The sequence below is a fragment of the Cylas formicarius genome, unplaced genomic scaffold, assembly GCF_029955315.1.
Source record: "Cylas formicarius isolate icCylForm1 unplaced genomic scaffold, icCylForm1.1 PGA_scaffold_5__7_contigs__length_24384050, whole genome shotgun sequence".
Taxonomy (NCBI): Eukaryota; Metazoa; Arthropoda; class Insecta; order Coleoptera; family Brentidae; genus Cylas; species Cylas formicarius.
The window spans coordinates 17,193,927-17,215,105 of NW_026844341.1; the positions used below are offsets into that span (position 1 = coordinate 17,193,927).

Sequence of the window (21,179 nt, forward strand, 5' to 3'; positions counted from 1 at the left end):
ATCCAGTCGCGACATATCGAAAGGAAGCACGGTCGAACACCATATTGGCGGCGCTGTGTCGACGCGGATGTTTTCGTTTTGTCCGTTTTAAATAAAACGCGAAAATGGACGATCGTTCGAGTTCGTTGAGCGAAATGAAGGTATGCAGGTTCTGCTTGTCCGCCGACGAAAACGACCTTACCAATATCTGCCAGAAGTCGAGCAAAGAACACAACAAACAATCGGTCCCGCTACCTGTGCAGATCATGGCCTGCGTCGCTATCGAGGTCTGTAATCACTTACCCGTAGGAAAACTGTACGGCCGACCGACCCCGCCTAACCTACAAAAACTCAATTCGACCCGACTTCTAAGGTTTTTTTCTACTTTAGGTATTTCCCAATGATGGAATGCCACAGCTCATCTGCGGGAATTGCAAAAGAGAAACCGCCCGATCCTACATATTCAAAACAAACTGTAAGAGGGCCGATGACGCGCTTAGGGTGAGTAACGGTGCTGGTGGCAAGAGGCGTCTTGGATGATACTCGACTTGCAGCTGTTTCTCTACACGGGCAAACTGACCAAGCCTAACCTGGAACAGGTGCCGCACAAAGATATCGCGGAGCCCATAGCACCTCGAGAATTCAAAATCTGCAGAGAACCTGCTTCAAAAGAGACCGGACAACGGGTTATCAAACTAGAGGACGGCTCGGAGGTTGTAACGTTGACAGTAGCTGGCCCCACCGACACATCATGCGAACCAGAAGAAAACGAAATCGAAAAAATTATATATGTCAATGACGGATCCCAAGAACTTGAAACCCAGAGTGACAATGACGAGGATGTTAACCAGGCCGTTCAGCAGGTGACGTTGAGCCTCAGTTGGCCTAAATATAAACTTTTCCCTATTTATATTCTGGTGTTCTAAATGATCTGCAAAAAAATCCATTGCAGCATTTTGAAATTTGTGTGTTTTTTCCATTGAAACAAAGGAGTTCACACAATACCGCGGACAGGAACGGGTACGGGTCGGGTAATGAACCCTTATAATGCTTTATGATTTTTCCGTTCCGTCCCGCGTTAATGTGCGGGCTGCTTCCTGTCTACCTCACTTATCATGATCTCATCATCTCATCGATTAGATTTAAAATTTGAAGAATCTGTTTGAATGTATAGCATTTGCGCCCTCTCCAATATGTATATTCAAGTCAAATTGGTAACAAAAACTAAATCACTATGGAAAGACCAAAGAACCTAAGACACGGTGAAACAAATCTTCGAACTTGAATTTCTAGTCCTACCTTTGAATTCTGGAGTAAGAGAGTCCACCTGGATTTTATTTATTTTTTATTCATTCTTCCAACGGGCACACCATTTTACAAAATTTATGTTGAATATTAGTAATGGTTACTTAAACTAGAACATAATAACGAAAAAAAAAACTATGGACAATAAAAAAGTTAATATCATTCAGATGGCAGTACTTTAAGAAAATTTGCCTTAATTTAATTTTAAAGCTATTCAAAGGAACACCAAGGTATTGTATTGATTTACAAAGAAGATAGGCATATTCTGATGTTGAGTATTAGTCACTACATGAAAATCAAAACTTGGCAGAATACAAGGAAAATTAATAGCACCATTTATCACTCAAAAGACAAATCCAGAAATTTTCTAAGGTCCTCGAGAATAGCCAGTCCATGAAGCCCCCCCCACTTCAATGACATCCATTTGTGAACTGCTCTGGCCTATCCTATACCTAAGATACCTTAAAAACTTGTTCTGCTCAATTTGGCATTTACGAATTTCTTAAAAAGGAGACCAGATTGTTGACCCATACTCCAAGATGAACTGTAAAGCATAACAATACATACCAAAATCTCGGACCCAACATACAGTTAGTCTGGCTAATGACCTGCTCAAAGTGCCGCTCAAAACGCAATTACTCGTCCATAATGATACCTAAATCCTTTATTACTTGCCCTTTCTTCAACACACACTCATCCATTCTATACGAACAATCAACAGGATTTTTACATTGAGGGAAAACATAATTTAAAATTGTTCATCTTACACCACTCCACTAGAGAAATAATATCCCTTTGTAGCACTTCACAATCATCAACTCACTGTATACAGCAGTAAATTTGTAAATCGTCTGCAAAAAGTGAATAATCTGACTCCAAATTATGACCTATCTCATTCGCCACAAGAAGAAACAATTTTGGGTCCAGATGGGACCTCTGAGGCACGCCAGATATTACATCTATGCTGGGGAAGAGACAAGTGGCCTTGACCTGTTGAGTACGACCCTGGAGATTGATAGCCACGATAGAAACGCACCTTTAATACCAAACTTTGAAGTTGTTCAGTAATAATCCTTGGTCCAGGAAATCAAAGGCCTTGCTGTAGCCAGTATGTATGGAATGAACCTCACAGCCATTATCCAGAGCCCGAGCGACGAAGTTAGTGTAAGTAAAAAGGTTCGTCGCAGTAGTCAAGAACCCATGCTGATGCTTGACCATGATATTACTGAAGACCGTCCAGCACTGGCAAAACCATCCTTTCCAACACCTTGCGTTCTGATTTGTATAGTTCTGACAAATAATTAACCCAAGTTTCTCATGCTATATGATTAATACAAAAGTTGTTTCTATTAAAATGACCTTTATTTTTTTTAATTTTCCTAATCCTTTTTTATATACGGGGTGGTAAAACTAAGTTACATTTCTGTAAATAAAACACCCTACATTTTATTGCATTTTTGGATAGTCCTTTTAAAGACAAATTCAATGCACTTCGATGGTAAGGAGCGCCATCTTGTCAAACTAAATGTGGATGCTCTCTTTGGGGAATATTATTATGTATAAGTGGCCGAAGTGCCTGTTTTCTTAAAAAACATATTTTTTACTTTCTGAACTCTGATAATGCGTATTTTTTATATTAAATAACACCGCAGACGTTGTAAATATTGATTCATCGGTCCAAATTATATTTTGAATTATGTTATCTAAAAAAATGCCTATCCATCACATTTCATTGCGAGTTAAAATCTGCTTCTTGTAGTTTTTGTACTGGTGTGAATTTAAATGGCTTACAAGATCTCTGGAGTGTTTTCAAAATGCAGAAGAATATCTAGCTGCATATTTTCATCCAAAACCTTTCGGCTCCTACTTTTTTTTAAACACTGCCATGTATATTTTGCCTAATATTTTTGTTTCCTGCCAATCGCCTATGGCGCTCTATATTGTCTGAGAGCAAGAGCTGGACTGCTGTTATTGGCGATGTAACATTCTAATAGGTCAACTTTTTCCTCCTTCGCATACATTATACAAAAAAGCCACTTAATAAAATAAATAGAAAATAGTGGAAGTCCGAAAAAATACGCTTAAAATATAATTCACTGATACCTGTCAAAAAATTAGGAATATTACCACAACAGAGAACTACTATTGTTTTCAAAGCTATTGTGATGAGTATGTCAAAAAGGTCAACATTAATAGTTGTGTCTTCCAACAGGCAGGTTTCTATATATTTTTAAAGACGTTGTCTATATTATTAAGAATATGAATTTTTTTAATAGTTTTCTTCCATTTAGGGACACTATTTACAAGATTCTTAAATTATAAATGTAAAAGACTTTATGTACTATTGGAAAACTATGTCCAATTAAGCCAGAGACCCGTCATGTTATATAATTGAAATTGCTATTAAAGTGGCTCCCATTTAAGAAAATTGCTAAAAGTATCATTTTGCCACCCAACAATGATGGTTTAAACAGTTCATAACTAATAAGTTGAATTTATCTTTGAAAGGACTATGCAAAAATGCAATAAAACGTGGGGTGTTCTATTTAAAAAAATGTAACTTTGTTGTGAAAAACTGACGATTAGGAAAATAAAAAAAAAATAAAGATCATTTTAATAGAAAGAACTTTTGTATTAATCATGTAGCAAGAGAAACTTGGGTTAATTAGTTGTCAGAACTATAAAAATCAGAAGAAATTGAGGTTGAACTAAACACACCTGAAATAGTGACAGACGACAACGTACAGATTGAGACATCCGATATAAATGCAGCAGTTAAAGAACAGGAAGAGACCAGGGCAAGATGACATTCCAAAAGAACTACTTGAATATGGCGGTCAATACCTTGCACAGCAGTTAAAATCCCTAATTACAAAAATTCTTTAACATAAGATACCCGATGAATGGCGAACGAACACCACTATACTGATGTTTAAAAGAGGACATAAAAAAAACTCTCTTCAAACTAAAGAGACATAAATCTCTTAATCACATGTATGACGACATCAAAAGTACCATTGAGATGCAAACTGGAAGTTAAAGGAAATGTTAGGAAATGAAATTTAAGTATTTAGGCATGTAAATCTCAGGATATGCTGATATTGAAGCGGAGGTGAGAGAACGAGCAACAAAGGCAACAAGAATAGCAGGATGCCTCAATGACATGATTGGGCGAAATAAAAATATCAAAGTGGAAATTAAATCAAGAATTTATAAGGCAACGGTGAGACCAATTATGACATACACTGCAGAAACTCGACCTGACACAGCAAAATCTAAACAACTGCTAGACAACCGAAATGAGAGTATTTCGCAGAATAGCTGCAAAAACACTGTTAGAAATAGAGGGAAATGAGAGGATAAGAAGAGCATGGGAGGTGGAAAACGTGAATGAATGGGTACACAGTAGAATGAAAGAATCGAACGAACACATCAGCAGAATCGACGACAGAAGGATAGTAAGAGTTGCACGCGACAAATCACCGCTAGGTCGCAGAAGTGTAGGACATCCTCTAAAACGTGGGTGCGACAACTTGGCGGACTAACTGGCAAATCTACCTGTTTCACAGATTTTGTCTTAAAGCCTTTAGTTCACAAGATGTAACACAAAGTAAACATTTTTTTAAATGGAATACCCCAATTTAAAAAAAATAATTTTCTTATAAAATTTCCCGTCAAACGATGTGCCATACACCTATTTTTATTAATAATTGTAATTATTAACTCTGACTTATGCAATTTTACGGTATCTATCTAGGTAGCTATGATTCCCTGGAATTCCACACAGCAATGCCGTGCGTGTGCTTAAAAAACACAAGTTTAGCCCCAATCGGCAATGAGATTTTGCTCCAAGACGTGCACTTTGCAGGTGGTACCTAAATAAATGCCAAGAAGACCCCGATTTTACCAGGAAAGTCAACGATTTCTAGTGACGGAATATTCACCAGGTATAAGTGCTGCAAGCGAATCAGGGAAAGATTTAAAGAGGCAAATTATTGGGCCATATATTTTTTATGGAAATTTAAATGCCGAAAGATACCAACAAATTCTAGAAGAGCAGGTAATTCCGTTTATCGACAATTTGCCACTTCGGCAAAATAATGAGCTATACTTTCAACATGACGGTGCACCTCCTCACAATGCACGAGACGTTACTAATTTGGTCGGAAAGAAAGGTTCTATATATTGGCCCCCCAGGTGTCCGGACCTGATCCTTTGCGGCTTCTTTTTGTGGGGGAGGATCAAAGACTTTTCGAAATCGCCCAACTACTAGAAGTGAATTGGAAGAGGCACTTCGTACTGCATTCAGGCAGCGGTAGAACTTCTTAATGCAGAAAATAGCGTCAAGAGTAGATGTAGGACATGTTTACAAGAAATCGAGCCGTCAGTTTGAGCAAGAAATTTGTTAGATGTAGATTTCAAGTGTTACATAGTTTAATTAATAAACATTTTAAATAAAAAAATTGCTTTTAATAATTTTATTTCCGTTGATTATTTTAGGGTTGGTAATTATTGTGAACGAGAAGTTAAAAAAATAAAACAAAATTTTATCTGCTATGGTAAATATCAAAAATTGCAAATATTTTTTAAACTGTTTAATAAAAATAGGTGTACGGCACATCCTTCGACATGAAATTTTATTAGAAAACTGATTTTTTTGGGTATTCCATTTAAAGAAATATAACTTTGTGTGATATCTCGGGAACTAAAGGCTCTAAGACAAAACGGGTAAAATAGACAGATTCCCGCTTAAAAAAACTTGAAAAAATCACACATTTTTGAGAATCACCCCGTAGCTCAAAAACGCCTTGACATATTACGCCACGACATACCATAGAGCCATAGAGGCCCCTCGAATTTGGACCACACCGTACATGTATGGAATGTATAAATGCATCGGTTTTTTTTATTTTAAGGTCGCGACCGAGTGCTTCGCGTGCAATCACTGTGACCGTACGTTTCCGCTCAAACAGCTGCTCGAGCTGCACGTGACGAACCATGAGCGCGAGAGGCACTTCAATTGCTCGACGTGTGACAAGAGCTTCTTCAGCAAATACGACCTCAACAAGCACGAGCGCACCCACGACGACGAAAAACCGTACTCCTGCGTCGTTTGCGGCAGGAGTTTCGCGCGGGAGGCGCTGCTGCGCAGGCACGAGGCCGTCCACGGGACCGCACCCAAATACATGTGCGGCGTCTGCGATCGCACCTACCTGTCCAAACCGGACCTCGACGAGCACGCGCGCAAACATCAAAAACGACGGCCGTTCACTTGTGCGATGTGCGACAAGAGTTTCGTGTTCAAGCAAGGCCTCGAGAGGCACATGGCGACACATGCGCAGGACAAGCCGCACAAATGCAACTACTGCGACGCTAGTTTCAACACTGCGATCCGCCTCGCGCGCCACGTGACATCTCACGCCGGGCTCCGCCCCTATCCGTGCAAGATATGCGCGCGCACGTTCTTGCTCAGCCACCATCTGACCCGGCACATGCGCACCCATTACGCGGCGGAGCAGGGCCGCAAACCGGAGGAGACCGTCGGTCAGCACAAATGCGACATCTGTAGCATGTCGTTTAAGCGCAAGGACAGTCTCATCAATCACAGCGCGATCCACTCGATGGTCAACCTGGTGTAAGTGTCCGCGACTCGCGTACTGTGAGGGGCGGGGCTAATGTGCGCTCGCTCGCAGCTGCGTCATATGCAACACGTCGTTCGAGACCGCCCAAATGGTCAAAGAGCACATCACGACGCATCTGCAGGGCCTGCCGTTTCCGTGCGAGCGCTGCGACTACAGTTTCGAGTCGTCCGAACAGCTCGAGGAGCACGAGCTCAAACACGCCGAGATGGAGTACGAGGAGCAAATCGAGCAGGAGTTCATCAACGAGACGAGCCGTCAGATGGAAACGGACGAGGAGGACGCGGACGATGATGACGATGACGGCGAGGTAAACGAGAAACACCGAATTGCGCGATGCTGCCAAATTGCAGGCGGTAGTTCAAATGTACCAAAAAACTTTTTTTTAATGGAAACTACCTATTTTTATAATCTTGTCATATTTAGCATTTCCCTTTAAACACAAATAATATGCTGTTGCCATATAGGTTGTTAGTATAAGGTGGCTATGACGGCGTTTGAACAAAACAAGTGCCATGATTTATCATTTCATAGTTGACCATAATCTTGCCGATGCGCTTATGAAGATCCAAACATTATGTAAATGTATGTATGCATTCTTTATACAGAGTAAGACCAAGAATACGCGGTAACGTTGGTGAATATTTAATTAACTAACTATCAATAAAAAATTAATAGCCTACAACGGATAATAATTATTGTAACAGTTTTTCAATATGTCCTCTAATTTGAACAATACAAGTAGTATAAAGGGTTTGCAAATACTTAATGCCATTTCCAACAGATTAAATTAAATTAATTAAATATTCGATACCTCCTCTTATCCGATGTTTAAGTTCCTCGGAAATTGACGGTTTGTGTTTGTAAACTAAATGTTTAAATAATCCCTATAGAAAAAAGTCTAGGGGCGTTAAGTCGGGGTTGCTTGGAGGCCAGGCATAGTTACCATTCTCCCCAATCCATTCTCTATAGCATGCATTTAAATAAGTTCTAATTTCTTGATTTCTGCTGCCAAATTAAATTTCGTCGTTCCCTTTCAGTCACTTCATTTTCAACAAAGGGATGAATAATATTTAAAAGCTCTAATTAGCGTTGGGAATTTAAATTCTTGTCAAAAAATAGTAGACCTATTATTCTGAACTCCCAAATGGCGCATCATACTTTGGCAGAATTTCTACCTGATCATGTAACTTCCATACATTTTTTATTATTCTTATTGCTCCACTAATGGGTATTTTTCCAATTAAAAATTTTAGTCATCTGTCCAAATAATATATTTTCTGAAAAGTGTCTCTCGATAAGATTGTTGCACAAATCTAAAATGATGTAATCCCGTTGCTCTAATTTTTGAACTGGACAGAATTTATATGAATTTCAGTTGTTTATTTGAAGGAACGTTCGAAGCGTTGTTCTTTTGACATCTATATCTAAAGACACATTTCGGGTTAAATCTTCAGGGGTCTCTGCAAAATGCAACAAAATATTAAGTTGCTCTTCAGCGTTCAAAGTATGATCTTTTGCGACAGCTTTCAATTTTGTTCATTGTTGGTAAAAAATGGTTTTTACTTGGATTGTTCTAAATTCTTTTATTAACAAAAGAACAATCAACCTATCAACTGTAAAGCTAATTATTCTAATAAAAATTATAAACTTTACATTTTAAATGTTTACTAATTTGTAATTAAATTTTTAAAAGCATTTTTCTCGAAAACGGTGTGTTCTAGCGAGGTGCGACAAGGGTACCTTATTTACGTAGAAACCTTCTGATTTTCAGAAATTACGAAAATTCGACAAACAAAAAATTTTGGAGCAAATTTTTCTCTCGCCTCCCCTGTGTTACCCACCCGTAAAGACAATCCAATACTAAGTTTTAGTTCGTTAAATAGAGCCTAAAAAGTTTAATAACTGTACCAAATTTTATTCAAAAATAATTAGAAAAAATCGCCATCACTTCTTCAAATTTAACATCCTGTATGTTAAAAATTAACACATTTTGGTCCCTAGTTTATAAGAACTTTTATCCTTATTTTGGGTCACAGAATACGTGGTTAAAATATTGACGTCTAATTTCGAGACACCCTGTATATGTTTCTGACGGGGTTCTATAGAGCCACATCTTCCAAAGTAATTAATTCATGGGAGAAGAGATAATTGTAATGGCAGCTTGGATGTCGCCGACGCTTTTTTGCAGGTGAAAGAGTACACGATAACGGACGGGGGCGGGCTGGAGGCGGTGCCGAAGAATCGGCCCCCGAAACGGATGGGATTTGAGTCAGATTACCATACGAGTGGGCAGGAGTCGATTTACGAGATGGAGGCGGGGGAGGTGCTGTACGGACGGGAGCTGGAAGAGGAACCGCCCGAAGAACAGAAATATATCAGGGAATTTTTCAAGACCGAAATCGAATCGGAGGTTGAGGAGGAAAGTAGGTCGCAGGAGTCGCCAGAGGCAGAGCAGCAAGAAGAGGTGCTAAGGCCTATCGTCAGGAGCGAAGGCACCAAAGTAGGGATCCCCAGAATTGGAAAGGAGGTCGTAATACTATTCGCGCTCTTTCCAGGTCTACAAGCGGAAAGGACCTGTTGATAGGAAACGGCCGTACCCCGTGATGCAGGAGGCGGCCATAGCGGAGGCGACGCTGGAGACCGCGTCCCTGGAAGAGATCACCGACTCGTCGGCGGAGATGAGGCTGTCGCGGGAGCTGCTCAACAGCATCCCAAAAAAGTCGCGGACTAACGTCATAGTAGGTGATCGCGTCGTCAAAGTGCAGAAGTTTATCATGACCAAGGAGGAGATCAAGAATTTGGCCAAAGAAGGTGTCATTGAGTTAAAAAATGGCCAGGTCGTATTGAAAAACTCGGGAAAGTCAATAATAAATGCGTCGCTCAAGCCAGTGCAGAAGAAGGACATTGACCATCTGATTCAGCAGCAGCAGATGCCCAGAGTCAGGCTCAGGCAGTACCAGAAGAAACCTACCAAGAGTGGCGGCGGAGGTGACGACGTCGACACTTTGAAATAATCTATTTGTTTTGTGTACTTGATTAAATATAAAAATATAAGATGATAAAAATGTGATTTAGTAGTAAGAGGGATGAAAAAAATCCTGGCAACCTCCAGTTTTCTATATTTTTATTAAAACTTTGTCCCTACAGTCTTCACTTTTTCTTTTTTGGGGATTTTTTATAATTTTTGACTTCCTTGCTGCTCACCAAATTCACCAAAGAGTTTGCACTGCGTTGCCGGATCAGCCCTTTGGCGATCCTCTTAACCGCTTCCGTGTTGATAGGCACTTTGTTGCCTCTTTTAGATTTTTTTATACCTCCACCTCTAGGACTGTCTTTTACAGCCTTTTGCTTTGGTTTTGTGACCAATGGTTGGGTTTCGTTGTCCCGCGAGCGCAACACCCTTTTCAACAACTTTTGAGAGGGCCTTAAAATCCTCTCTTTAATAGCCTGCGAGTGGCTTATAGACGTTTTCAGCTTTTTGGTGGCTGGTATTTTAAATTCTACGTCCGAATCCACTTCGACAAACTGTCCCTCGGGCTCTTGTACATTTTGAATATCTTCAGTGACAGGTCTCTTCCCCTTCCGCTACATATTTATCAATTAAAGTGTACTTATTAGTTGTTTGGCTCAAAAAGTTAAACTTCTACAATTACCTGCTTCTCAACTCCAAGAGACAAAACATTACACTGAATGTCCAGAGCTCTCAATTTATTAAGCTTGCCCTTCAGTTTCTTTATTAAAGTTTTATGTTTTTGTTTTATCACACTATCCTCCAAAATGCGGTTTTTCGAATGTTTCTCTTTGCCGCGCCGCGTTTTTACTGATGAATGCTTCAGATTGCTGCTTTTGCTGGGGAACAAACCTTTCGGTCTTTTTTCATATGGTACATAATTTGCTAAAAATACATTGCTAGATTTTGAAAAATTACCTTTTTTTCACTTACTGACGATTCTTTTCTTAAACATTATATAATTGTTCATCGTATCAGCCGCGATTTTGGCAACTTCAGCATGAGCGAATTCCACATAACCGTATCCTTTACTATTGCCAGTCTTCCTCGAGCGGCACACTTTCGCGTTAGTCACTTTACCGAACTGACTAAAATAATCCCTCATTTCCTTTTCGTAAAAACCGTGCGGGATGTGTGCGATATACAACAAACCTCTCTTGCTTTCGACTTTTTGCTTGGCACCCACTTGGTATAGCTTGATAGATATGGTGCCGTCCTGCAGCAACTTTTGCGGTTAGGGATTTCAAAGCCCAAAAGGGAACGAAACTTTACCTGCAATTTCTTTCTCAATTTCTTAACTTCTTTCGAAAACTTTCTTTGGTCACTTTTCACCAACGAAAGCGTATCCGCACTTTTATTCTCCGTCATTTTGTCTTTTACGGAATTATTATTCTCCACATGGACAAACTACCTTGCAAAAAGAGAGAAAAGTACTTCTTGCGCTCTGTTGGCCCAGTATCTGGCATCCGGTGCGGATTCTTCTTTTATAAGGGTGGCTTTTTTTAGTAATGAGCTGAAGTAAAGAAGAAGAAGTGATGGGCATAGGCGCATCACCCGATTGCTTTTCACATATTTCGTTCATTCTAAATTATTATCTAAGATTTTTTATTCGAATAAGCCCAGCACTACTTTTATTTTTGTTTGAGAAATTGCCACAAATGGTGAACCGGTGGCCAAAAAGATGTAGTTATAGCTATAAATGATCCTAAAAAGTAAATAAAGAGTAATCACGATGTCCTGTAACTACGCGGACGGTCTGTCCCCTTACGAGCATAAAGGCGTTCTGGGTGTCCCAGAGGTAAGGGTAAGAAACCTTTTGGCTAATAAACGCAAGCCCGCTCCCGTAGCAATTCGACGACGAAGACACGGTTAAGGAGAAGTGCAAATTGTTAACGACTTGGATCTTAAACTCGAAACATGTGGTGGTTCACACGGGTGCCGGTATAAGTACCGCGGCGGGTATACCGGACTTTAGGGGCCCCAACGGCGTGTGGACGTTAGAAAGGGAGGGTAAAAAACCCGATGTAAACGTGTCGTTTAACGAGGCAGTGCCGACGAAGACGCACATGGCTCTCAAACATTTGATAGATAAGCAATATATCCACTACATAGTCAGTCAGAACATAGATGGACTGCATTTGAGAGCGGGCACATCTCGCACCCATTTGGCAGAGTTACACGGCAATATGTTTATCGGACAATGCGACACTTGTGACAAGTAGGCATTGTATTTTTTTTGTTAAAGTGAGGCTAGAGTGAGTGGGATTTTATTTTAGCCAATTTGTGAGAGGGTGCCCAACTTCCACAGTCGGTCAAAAGTTTTTGGGCGAGACTTGCAGACGATCGCTACGAGGCCGGACCTGCAGGGGTAAATTGAGGGACACTATACTTGACTGGGAGGCAGACCTACCCGAAAGAGATTTAGAAATTTCCATGTATCACTCCAGCCTGGCCGATCTCAACATTTGTCTGGGCACTACCTTGCAAATAGTACCGAGTGGTAATTTGCCATTGAAATGTAAAAAATTTGACGGTCGTGTAGTTATAGTGAACCTACAACCTACCAAACATGTAAGTTTAAGGACTTGGCCTGTATGTTATATCTTAGAAACGAAACGGTTGTAGGACAAAAAAGCGGACCTCATTATAAATTCCTATGTGGACGGCGTGTTGGAAAAACTCGTGAAGAACTTGAGCCTTGAAATACCAGAGTACTCGAAACATTTTGACCCCACCAAAAACCATATGCCCGACACGGTGATCGAGTGGAGCATCTCTGAGGAGCAAATCAAAATTATGAAGAAAAAATATGATGATCTCAATAAGGAGTACAAGAAGAGGAAACTGGAAAAAAGTGCGGGGAACAAAAACTGCAGGAAAAAAAAGACGAAAGTGGAAATAAAGAATCCAAAAAATCGAACTCTATGAATTTATAAGTGCCAGGGCCTTTCGATACTTTTAGGTTCTTCTTTACATGTGTTGGACAAAATACCAAGGCCACTCGTCAAAACTTTTAAGTTAGGATGATATTTATTCTTTTTATATTGTTCAACAGCTTTGTGCGGTTTTCAATAAAGGTATTTTCTAATTAAACCCTCAAGCGGGAGTCGACAGTCAATAAAATTTAGTTCACCCCCTAAACGATTTCATAATGGCGATGAGTGCCAGGGTCATTTGATGTTTTTAGTCCTTTGCGTGTGTTGGACAATATGCCAAGGTCAGTCGGCCAATCATCAAAACTTTTAGGTTAGGGTGATATTTATTATTTTTACATTGTTCAACAGCTTTACGCGGTATTCGATGAAGGTATTTTGTAATTAAATACTCAAATAGGGTTCGACAGTCAACAAAATTTATTTCACCCCTTAAACGATTTCATAATTTGTTCCGCGAGCTGTTCGCCGACGTCGCCTTTTTCAGACACTCCCGAGTTAACATACTCCGACATGGCGATGTAGAGAGCGACGCAAAGTCCAATAAACGCGGCCAAATACATATTTTTATTGGACACTATATAAGTACACACACACAGCCCCAAATACGTCAAATAACGATACACCGACACGTGGAGTTTCCTGTCTTCGGTGTTGATGCTGACGCAGAGAGTGTTGCGTTTCTTGTAACCAGGGGCGCAGTTTACGCATTCGTCGGGCCCGTCGCCCCGACATCCGTCGCACGACTTATCACAATCGAGGCAACGGTAACTGCCTTCCGCGTTAACACAAAACTGCGACGTGCTGCACGGAGACTCCGCGTTTAAGCACTCGTTAACGTCTGCGCAGCCAGTTTCCGACTGGAGGAAGCCGAGTTTGCACTTTTCGCAGCCTTCTGGGCCCGCTTTCGTGCATTTGCCGTCGCAAGACGCGTGGCAACGCGAGCACAGCAACTTTTTCTCGTCCCTGTATGACTCATAGTAATTATCAGCGCACTGCTCACAGTATTCGCCCACGTATTCAACGTCACACTGACACGTTCCGTTGCCCTTTCGCGTGCCGGAACCCCTGCACTTGCCGCTATTATTACAAACTTTATCGGGATAACCTTTGCACGGGGTGCAGTCCCGACCAAAGTGCAAGTCGGGACAACACACTTTAAATGTATCGATGCAGAGGTACTCGAGCAAGTCGGGCCTATCTTTTTGAAGTTTGAACCACCAATTCTCCAGTACCTCGTCGTATTCTTCCAAAAGCACGTAGCAGTGGTCTTTCCCGACGATTACCTCGGAACACAATTTCTCGTGGATTTCGACGAATCTAATTTCGCTGGTCGCGTAGCTGCCGAGTTTTTCTTCTTCCCAGGCGGTGTCGCCGCCCTCGAACCTGTACTTGGCGGTCCGTTCGAGGCCCTTCTTGAACGAATCCACGAACACTCTGCACGCTCGGCACGGCGGCAGCCGCGTCTTCTCTTTGTCTTTCCGTACGTTTTGGGCCAAGCACTGAAGCGTAACCACGAGTAAAACGCTCCATATAATATAAATCGACTTCATCTTCCCGTTTACTTATTCGCAGTGCTAGATTATAACATCGCGAATATAAAATCGTACTCGCCCAATCAAAATTAGCCACCCATTCGCGAACGATAGCGCATCGGATCGATTTTACTTTACCGGCGTTTCCCGGTGAAGGCGAATCTTTCAAATCGGGGATTAAGGTGTTAAACCCAAAAACGTTAAAAATTAAAGTCGAATATTTCTCGCAAGGCGCATCCAGTTGCCTGTTTATAAAAATTATAAAATATCGCTTGGTTAACGCGAACTACCGTGGTGTATTGTGGGTCAACTATGTAAGGCGACGGGATCATAGACCAAAGGCCAACAATGAAACCAATATAATTTTATTAAAATATATCTACATAGCTTAAACAAGAAAATCGACGATTTTCAAATCGATTTTTTAATCCTTTTGCCGATCCTCTCGCCTCCTTTGGTCCTTTTCCACTTCATCCTCCGGTTTTGAAACCAAACTTTTACTTGTCTCTCCGACAAATCCAACGCCACCGCTATTTCGTATCGTCTGAGCCTCGTGAGATAATTGGACCTTGAAAACTCCACTTCTAGTTCCCTTATTTGAGTTTTCGTGAACGCAGTGCGTTCCTTTCTCGTTTTGACTTCGAACAAGTCGTGTTTGACGTCTAAAACACAGACCACCGTTAAAAAACTGTTTACGTATAATGCCGGTTTTGCACGGCCTACTACTGAAATGGGATATGCGTCGACTCGAAACTTACGAGAGATGCGACGAAAGTTTCAGTAATGTTTTTATTTTGCGGGCGACTCTCAAAACCTTTTCGAAGAGATTTCGTGCATACGAAAGGACGAACAAAATAAATATTAAAAGTTACAGTTGCCCATTCGTCAACGTCAAAGAATTACGAGCACAACCGGCGCGAGATTTCGGACTATTTGGACGATTAAGGTCGATTTCACGGACCATCTACAATAACATAGGGCCCGTTTCAGGGGGATTATAATATTTGGGATGAGTCAAAAAATTATGTGTGTGGTCCCTAGTCTTCGCTACTGATAAATAAATGTTGCTTCTTTCAATATCCACCGAAAGATGAATTGGGTAGAATTAAATTTTGAAAATTCAATTATTAAGGGCATTTCAAATATTTGTGACCACAACCATGAAAAAATAATAGGCTTGGTTCTACCTTCCATTGCGATTATCTTCTTCACGTGGACATTTTGCATTGAGTTGCATTGTGTGCAAATAAGTACTGACTAGAGTTCATTCTATGAGGTGTTAGTTTTTAAAATCAATTCAAATGAAGAAAGAAAAATAAATAAAAACAACTTTGATTTTTGAAACTAAAATTAAAGCACAAAATACTAAGTAGTAATATTTTTAAGGACCAATTACCTCCATATAAAGAAAAAAAATTATTTTTACTAAGATTTTTATCAAGACGACTATATTATGTTTATATGTACAGCCACGTGTTAAATATAAGTCAAGTTGAGTTAATTTAATGGATAATTCGTGCACAACTTTTGAACTGCTTTCCTGTAAAATTTTAGAGACTTGATAAGCTTTGGCTCTTTGGTACAGATATAAAATCAAGTACTACAAAGTTGGAAGATACGTTAAATAGATCCAAAAGTATCTACGCTTCTCACTAAACGAAACCCCACAAAACTATAAAAAAGGTTTTATATTTTTTTTCTGCTCTCTGTTCTCCGTAACGGACCTTTGCGAAGTTTTTCGAGCCCTCAACAGTTTCGTGAAATCAACCTGAAATTGAGAAGGTACTTGGAAAATTTTGAAATATAAACCTAGACAGTACAACGTTTCCTTTATTATTTTTTTTTATCAATCAATTGAATGGTATACTCTAATATTCTAGCAAACTTATTAAATAGTATACTTTGATATTTATGTAACTTTGTTGCTCATTTTTACTATTATTTGTCCAAGCTTCTAATTTTAGGCGGCACACTGTGCACCGTACGTTCAATTTATCTTGATTACATTTTAATTGGCTACAACTTTCTTGTTTTTAAAGATATCAAGATAAATAAAAAAATATAATGTTGGCTTCGTAGCCAAATCTTTTTTGAAGTGACATATAAAACAAAACAATATCCATTTTCGGCCATATAAGCCTATATCATATTTTTTAAATGGAACACCCCGTATATTTTATACATGTTTACTAGAATATCTTATTCCGATTACAATGATATAACACATAACAACATAAATTTTTATATAATTTCAAAAAGTGCTGTGACTGAGTGCAACAACAATAATTATTTACCAAATTAAAGTAAAACAAAAACACTAAAAATGACAAGACATACTAAGGTAGAAAATTCTTTAACTGTTCTAATATTATATATATTTAGGAGTAAATCATCTATATATTGTTCTATTTGCTGGTCTAAGACTTACAAATAATGTTCTCCAGTTAACTTTTGAATATCCGACCCAAAATATGCCCATCTATGACACCGCACCATACATTAATTCATTGGTACTCCGGGGGTTTTATTTCGTGTATTTGTCTAGGATTATTTAAAGACAAATATCGTGTATTTTGTCTATTACTACCATTTGTTTTAGTAAACTAACTTTCATAGGTCCATAAAATGTTTTTGAAAAAACTATTATTCTCATTATGTCCATTTAAAAAATCCAAACAAAACTGCATCCCCCTTTGACATTGTTCGACACTTAGTTTTTGAGTTTTACAAAATGTAAATGCATTATATGTATTTATATTCTTTCAAAACGAGTGGATTGATTTCCGAGAAATACATGCTTCATAAAATCCTAATATGTTTGACTTATTTTCTTCATTTAAAACATTTCGGCATACCCTTTTTATCATTTAACACGTTACCGTTTTCTGTAAATTTCTTTGCCAGCCTTGGAAATATCTGTTTTGAAGGAGATCGGCGCTCCGGATAAAGTATAATTTACTGACGACGAACTGAGGTTGCACTTTTATTGTTCAGAATGTATACTTGAAGCACATGACACCTCTCACATATTTTTATTTGTCAGTCAGGACACTCTTTGAAACTATACTATAATTTCATATTTTTGACGATTTGTCAAAAACGAGTGGACTAAAGTATAAAGTGTGTTACATCATTGTAATCGGAATAAGATATTACATTAAATACAAATATAATTTACAGGGTGTTCTATTTAAAAAAATATTATCTAGGCTTATGCATCAGAAAATTGATAGTGTTTTGTTTTATACGTCACTAGGAAAAAACTCGGCTACTAACACTACATTTTCTTTTTTTTTTGTTTACCTTGATATCTCTAAAAACAAAAAAGTTACAGCCAATTAAAATGTTATAAAGATAAATTCGAAAGCACGGTACAGCGTTAAATTTAATAGTATACTCTAGTGTTATAGCAAACTTATTGGACAGTACGGGGGCTGCCTTTTATATTTCGGGATTTTCTTAAACTAGTCCCGCCATCTGGCGACTAACGTTTTCATAGGGAAGTTTGACATTTTGAGGTTAGGTTTAGTGGATTAGGTTTTGGCGAAAGAGTGTTGTTTGCGTTTTTTGTGATAAATTAAAAAAAATCGTGACAGTTAAAAATGGAACTTAATCGGGAGCATTTTCGTGCAATCATTTTTTACCTGAACCTGAAAGTAAGCAGCAGTCGACTGTGTGGTTCTTTCAGAATGAACTCACAAAAGTTGTTCGTTGTTTTTTTGATGAAAGGTAACAGTCAAGGAATGGTACACAACCATTTGTTTGCCCAAAAGTCTTCAAATAAATTGGAAAAATCAACCGCCTAAGACGAATCACTCTCCACGACGACCGATCAGTGCAAACAAAGAACTTTTTGAGCATTAAAAACGTTGATTTGATGAGCCATCCATATAGTTCTGATTTAGCACCTAATGACTTCTTTTAATCCCATACATTAAGAATAAATAACCAGAAGAAGCGATTGATACGTTTGAAAGGCATGTTTTGGAGGTGCCCGACTCGATGTGGGAAAAAAAAGGGAAGTATATTGATCATCGGGATGAATATTTTGAGAGACAATAAAGTCACTTTTATCGGTAGCTTATAGTTTTTTATTAGAAATCTTGAAATACAAACGATAGCCCTCGTATACCTTATTGTTATTTACGTAACTTTTTTGCCCATTAGAACTTAAGTAACGACGCGCCGTGTAGGTTCGCACGAAATTTAATCGAAAAGCTTTCTACGCAGCTTCACATACGTACCGTATTCTTCGTAACCGACGCACTGCCGAGCGTCCTGAGGTGGGTCGCTGTTTTCGAAACTTTCGCCACAAAAACCGTACTCCCCGTTGTCGTCGGGGTCGAAAAACTGTTCCCATTTCAACCCTGGCGGCGGCGCGTCCTGCCGTCGGCAGGGGCAGAAACAGTCACGGCACGGAGACGCGGTCCCGACGTTTCGGGCGTACTCGGTACCATCGGGGTGGTACATGGTCGCGCTCCCGATCCGTTTCTGGCAACTGATGAATTTCCGACGCCAATTAGTCGGCCCGGAGATTCGGTGGCAGATAAAGAGCCCCCGCGGGCGGTCGGCACCGTTTCGTAAGCCGTCATCCGGCCAATCGGCACGGGGTGTGGGTGTGAGGCCGGTTTCGTCATTGGACCGATTTTTTCCTCTCGCTCGTTAAGACGACGGGATTTATTCATGGTTATTTTTTTTTGTTTCTTTCGGAGGACGCTGAGCGGTATTTTATGAAAATCGGACAGCGGCGGAGACCTAACTTTTTTGCCCGGAGGGGCTCTAATAAAACCGGCGGTCCCGTTTTCCAATAGAAAATATCATCACATGACTTTTAAAACTGTTAGTTTTTCAAAATACAGTACTATAAATCTATAGGTTTCCCTTAACGGCTGTCGTCTTCTCATTATACATCAAAAATATACAAAATTGTAAATATTTTTGAAACTTCATATCACTTAATATCAGTCTAAGACGATATTTACTAAACACTACACTGATGCTTATTAACGAAGCAGTAAAAGGGCTTGGCTTCGTCATTACAAATAGTAAAAGCTTTAGGATATAATAATTAAACTGTATTCATGAAATCAAAAGAGTGAAAATCGTATATTATGCAACAAATGTGGTAAACAGCATTTGAATCACGAGTGTTTAATAAGCGAATGGCTTAAAAAGTTTCCCAGACGTGTTGCATACTATACATTTTCTACGACCGTCACGAAAAAATCACAATTTAACAAATTAAAAATAATAACAGATTATGGGATTACTAAATTTCGTACCATTGAAACAAAATATTTACTAGTTGGCATTAAATCTATTCGTTTGTCGTTCCGATCGGTTCTGCTACTGTTGTCTCTATTTAACTGACACACAATAACTCTAAGAGTTTTAATCTTCTCCTGAAGATGCCAACTTGGTTGTCGAAACGCCCGTCGGGTACGTAAAATTGAGTTTCGGTTTGTGGTAAAACGCGTTATTGTGTGTTAGTGCAGTGCCGAAGGTTCCAGTCAAGAGTTTGATATATTTAACTGTGTACGTTAGACAGAGAGAGATGTATTATTGGGTATGCCATATAAACTACCGAATAAACACAATTTTAAAACGTTGTGTTGTTTATTTGACTTTTACAATTTATGGTTAAGTAGTTTATTTAAAAAAAAAAGACTGTAATTGGGAGAAAAATCATCCAAGGATAGAGAGCTTTCAAGAAGATTACATTTTTAAGAACGTATAAGCAAGGAAAAGGATTCTGTGGTGGAGCATTGCACACGGCGGTTTAACCTCCGTTCGCTCCCGACAGAATCCCTTGTATTCGTCCCAATAAGTTTGATATCGGTTTCCACGGTGTGGATTTAGTGTTTTGAGTGTTCAGCGTACGTTTTAAAGTGATAATCGTCGTTGGCCCCGTTCCCTGTTCACGCAGGTATGGAGGCCGGATGGGCCCGGATGGTCCGGTGTGGAAGCGGGGGGAAGCCGATTTTTTTGGTATCGGTCAGAATCGTTTTTTGCTAGCTGAGCAAATTATTGGTTATTTTTCTTCTTTGTACGTGGTGGTCATTGACCAGAAGCGAAAATCCTCGACGGAAGTCGGCAATGGGCGAATGATCCTAGCAGTCGAGCCCAACATTTTTTTGTGAAACGTATAATTGAATTGAATTGAAGCAAGGAAAAGTAGATCCTAACCTTCAATTTCGTTTTGTTTGTACTGATGAGATATGGATATTTAAAAATGGTACAATTGGTTTTGGCAAGATATTAATATAAAAACTCGTGGAAGATATAATAGAGAAAAATGGTGTAACTGTGTAAAGGTTTTTAGTGTGCTGCTTCAGCACTAGTTTTTGGAGGTACCGATTAGTCGATAAAGCACAAAAACAACGAAATAAATATATAATTAATATAGAACGAAGAATTAAATTCGAAATTTCCACATCAATTGACAATGTGCTGCAATTTTCCTCCAACTCTCAATATTCCCGTAAATTTGCCTGGTTTATTTCTTTGTCTTATATGCTTGAAATGAAGCATTTAATAAGGAATTGACGATGATGATCATTCGTCGGTTCATCTTATTATATATATATATATATATATATATATATATATATATATATATATATATATATATATATATATATATATATATATATATATAACCAAAACCTCCAGAACGTAGATTCCAATGCTTTACCTACTTCGGTAATATTTCATTGCACCTAGCTAAGTTGATTAACCAGATTCGTTAAAACACTAAATTTAAAATTGAAGAATA

At 39.1% G+C, this 21,179-nt stretch overlaps 5 protein-coding genes across 5 annotated transcripts; 2 read left to right on the forward strand and 3 right to left on the reverse strand.

Annotated features, from left to right (window-relative positions):
• Positions 1-18: 18 nt before the first annotated feature.
• Positions 19-10,072, forward strand: LOC132701979 (transcriptional repressor CTCF-like). Its single transcript, XM_060670344.1, has 7 exons — positions 19-266; positions 370-480; positions 534-842; positions 6,201-6,919; positions 6,978-7,233; positions 9,115-9,426; positions 9,482-10,072. Exons 1-7 carry the CDS (start codon positions 105-107, stop codon positions 9,938-9,940), a joined length of 2,328 nt encoding a protein of 775 aa, XP_060526327.1. The 5' UTR covers positions 19-104; the 3' UTR covers positions 9,941-10,072.
• On the reverse strand, positions 10,034-11,367 carry LOC132701980 (MKI67 FHA domain-interacting nucleolar phosphoprotein-like). Its single transcript, XM_060670345.1, has 4 exons — positions 11,209-11,367; positions 10,870-11,152; positions 10,580-10,821; positions 10,034-10,511 (listed from the first exon to the last, which is right to left on the reverse strand). Exons 1-4 carry the CDS (start codon positions 11,302-11,304, stop codon positions 10,077-10,079), a joined length of 1,056 nt encoding a protein of 351 aa, XP_060526328.1. The 5' UTR covers positions 11,305-11,367; the 3' UTR covers positions 10,034-10,076.
• A 156-nt stretch (positions 11,368-11,523) lies between these two features.
• Positions 11,524-13,029, forward strand: LOC132702115 (NAD-dependent protein deacetylase Sirt6). Its single transcript, XM_060670556.1, has 4 exons — positions 11,524-11,734; positions 11,784-12,154; positions 12,213-12,507; positions 12,562-13,029. Exons 1-4 carry the CDS (start codon positions 11,669-11,671, stop codon positions 12,862-12,864), a joined length of 1,035 nt encoding a protein of 344 aa, XP_060526539.1. The 5' UTR covers positions 11,524-11,668; the 3' UTR covers positions 12,865-13,029.
• A 163-nt stretch (positions 13,030-13,192) lies between these two features.
• Positions 13,193-14,700, reverse strand: LOC132702107 (cysteine-rich with EGF-like domain protein 2). The gene has a single exon (XM_060670537.1). The coding sequence runs from the start codon at positions 14,420-14,422 to the stop codon at positions 13,295-13,297; it is 1,128 nt and encodes a 375-aa protein (XP_060526520.1). The 5' UTR covers positions 14,423-14,700; the 3' UTR covers positions 13,193-13,294.
• Positions 14,701-14,796: 96 nt separating this feature from the next.
• Positions 14,797-20,810, reverse strand: LOC132701981 (homeobox protein MOX-2-like). The gene is made up of 2 exons (XM_060670346.1): positions 18,649-20,810; positions 14,797-15,066 (listed from the first exon to the last, which is right to left on the reverse strand). The coding sequence occupies exons 1-2, from the start codon at positions 18,872-18,874 to the stop codon at positions 14,816-14,818; spliced, it is 477 nt and encodes a 158-aa protein (XP_060526329.1). The 5' UTR covers positions 18,875-20,810; the 3' UTR covers positions 14,797-14,815.
• Between the last annotated feature and the right edge of the window lie 369 nt (positions 20,811-21,179).

What these genes read in the sequence shown, in the direction of transcription:
- LOC132701979 (XM_060670344.1), top strand. Translation starts at nt 105, where the DNA reads ATGGACGATCGTTCGAGTTCGTTGAGCGAAATGAAGGTATGCAGGTTC. An exon ending in TGGCCTGCGTCGCTATCGAG is followed by an intron (nt 267 to 369) that starts GTCTGTAATCAC and finishes TTTCTACTTTAG; the next exon opens with GTATTTCCCAATGATGGAAT. An exon ending in ATGATGACGATGACGGCGAG is followed by an intron (nt 7,234 to 9,114) that starts GTAAACGAGAAA and finishes GCTTTTTTGCAG; the next exon opens with GTGAAAGAGTACACGATAAC.
- LOC132701980 (XM_060670345.1), bottom strand. Translation starts at nt 11,304, where the DNA reads ATGACGGAGAATAAAAGTGCGGATACGCTTTCGTTGGTGAAAAGTGAC. An exon ending in GTTTAAGAAAAGAATCGTCA is followed by an intron (nt 10,822 to 10,869) that starts GTAAGTGAAAAA and finishes ATGTATTTTTAG; the next exon opens with CAAATTATGTACCATATGAA. An exon ending in CTCTTGGAGTTGAGAAGCAG is followed by an intron (nt 10,512 to 10,579) that starts GTAATTGTAGAA and finishes ATAAATATGTAG; the next exon opens with CGGAAGGGGAAGAGACCTGT.
- LOC132702115 (XM_060670556.1), top strand. Translation starts at nt 11,669, where the DNA reads ATGTCCTGTAACTACGCGGACGGTCTGTCCCCTTACGAGCATAAAGGC. An exon ending in CAATGCGACACTTGTGACAA is followed by an intron (nt 12,155 to 12,212) that starts GTAGGCATTGTA and finishes ATTTTATTTTAG; the next exon opens with CCAATTTGTGAGAGGGTGCC. An exon ending in ACCTACAACCTACCAAACAT is followed by an intron (nt 12,508 to 12,561) that starts GTAAGTTTAAGG and finishes AAACGGTTGTAG; the next exon opens with GACAAAAAAGCGGACCTCAT.
- LOC132702107 (XM_060670537.1), bottom strand. Translation starts at nt 14,422, where the DNA reads ATGAAGTCGATTTATATTATATGGAGCGTTTTACTCGTGGTTACGCTT.
- LOC132701981 (XM_060670346.1), bottom strand. Translation starts at nt 18,874, where the DNA reads ATGTACCACCCCGATGGTACCGAGTACGCCCGAAACGTCGGGACCGCG. An exon ending in CGTCGGTTACGAAGAATACG is followed by an intron (nt 15,067 to 18,648) that starts GTACGTATGTGA and finishes TCTGTGTTTTAG; the next exon opens with ACGTCAAACACGACTTGTTC.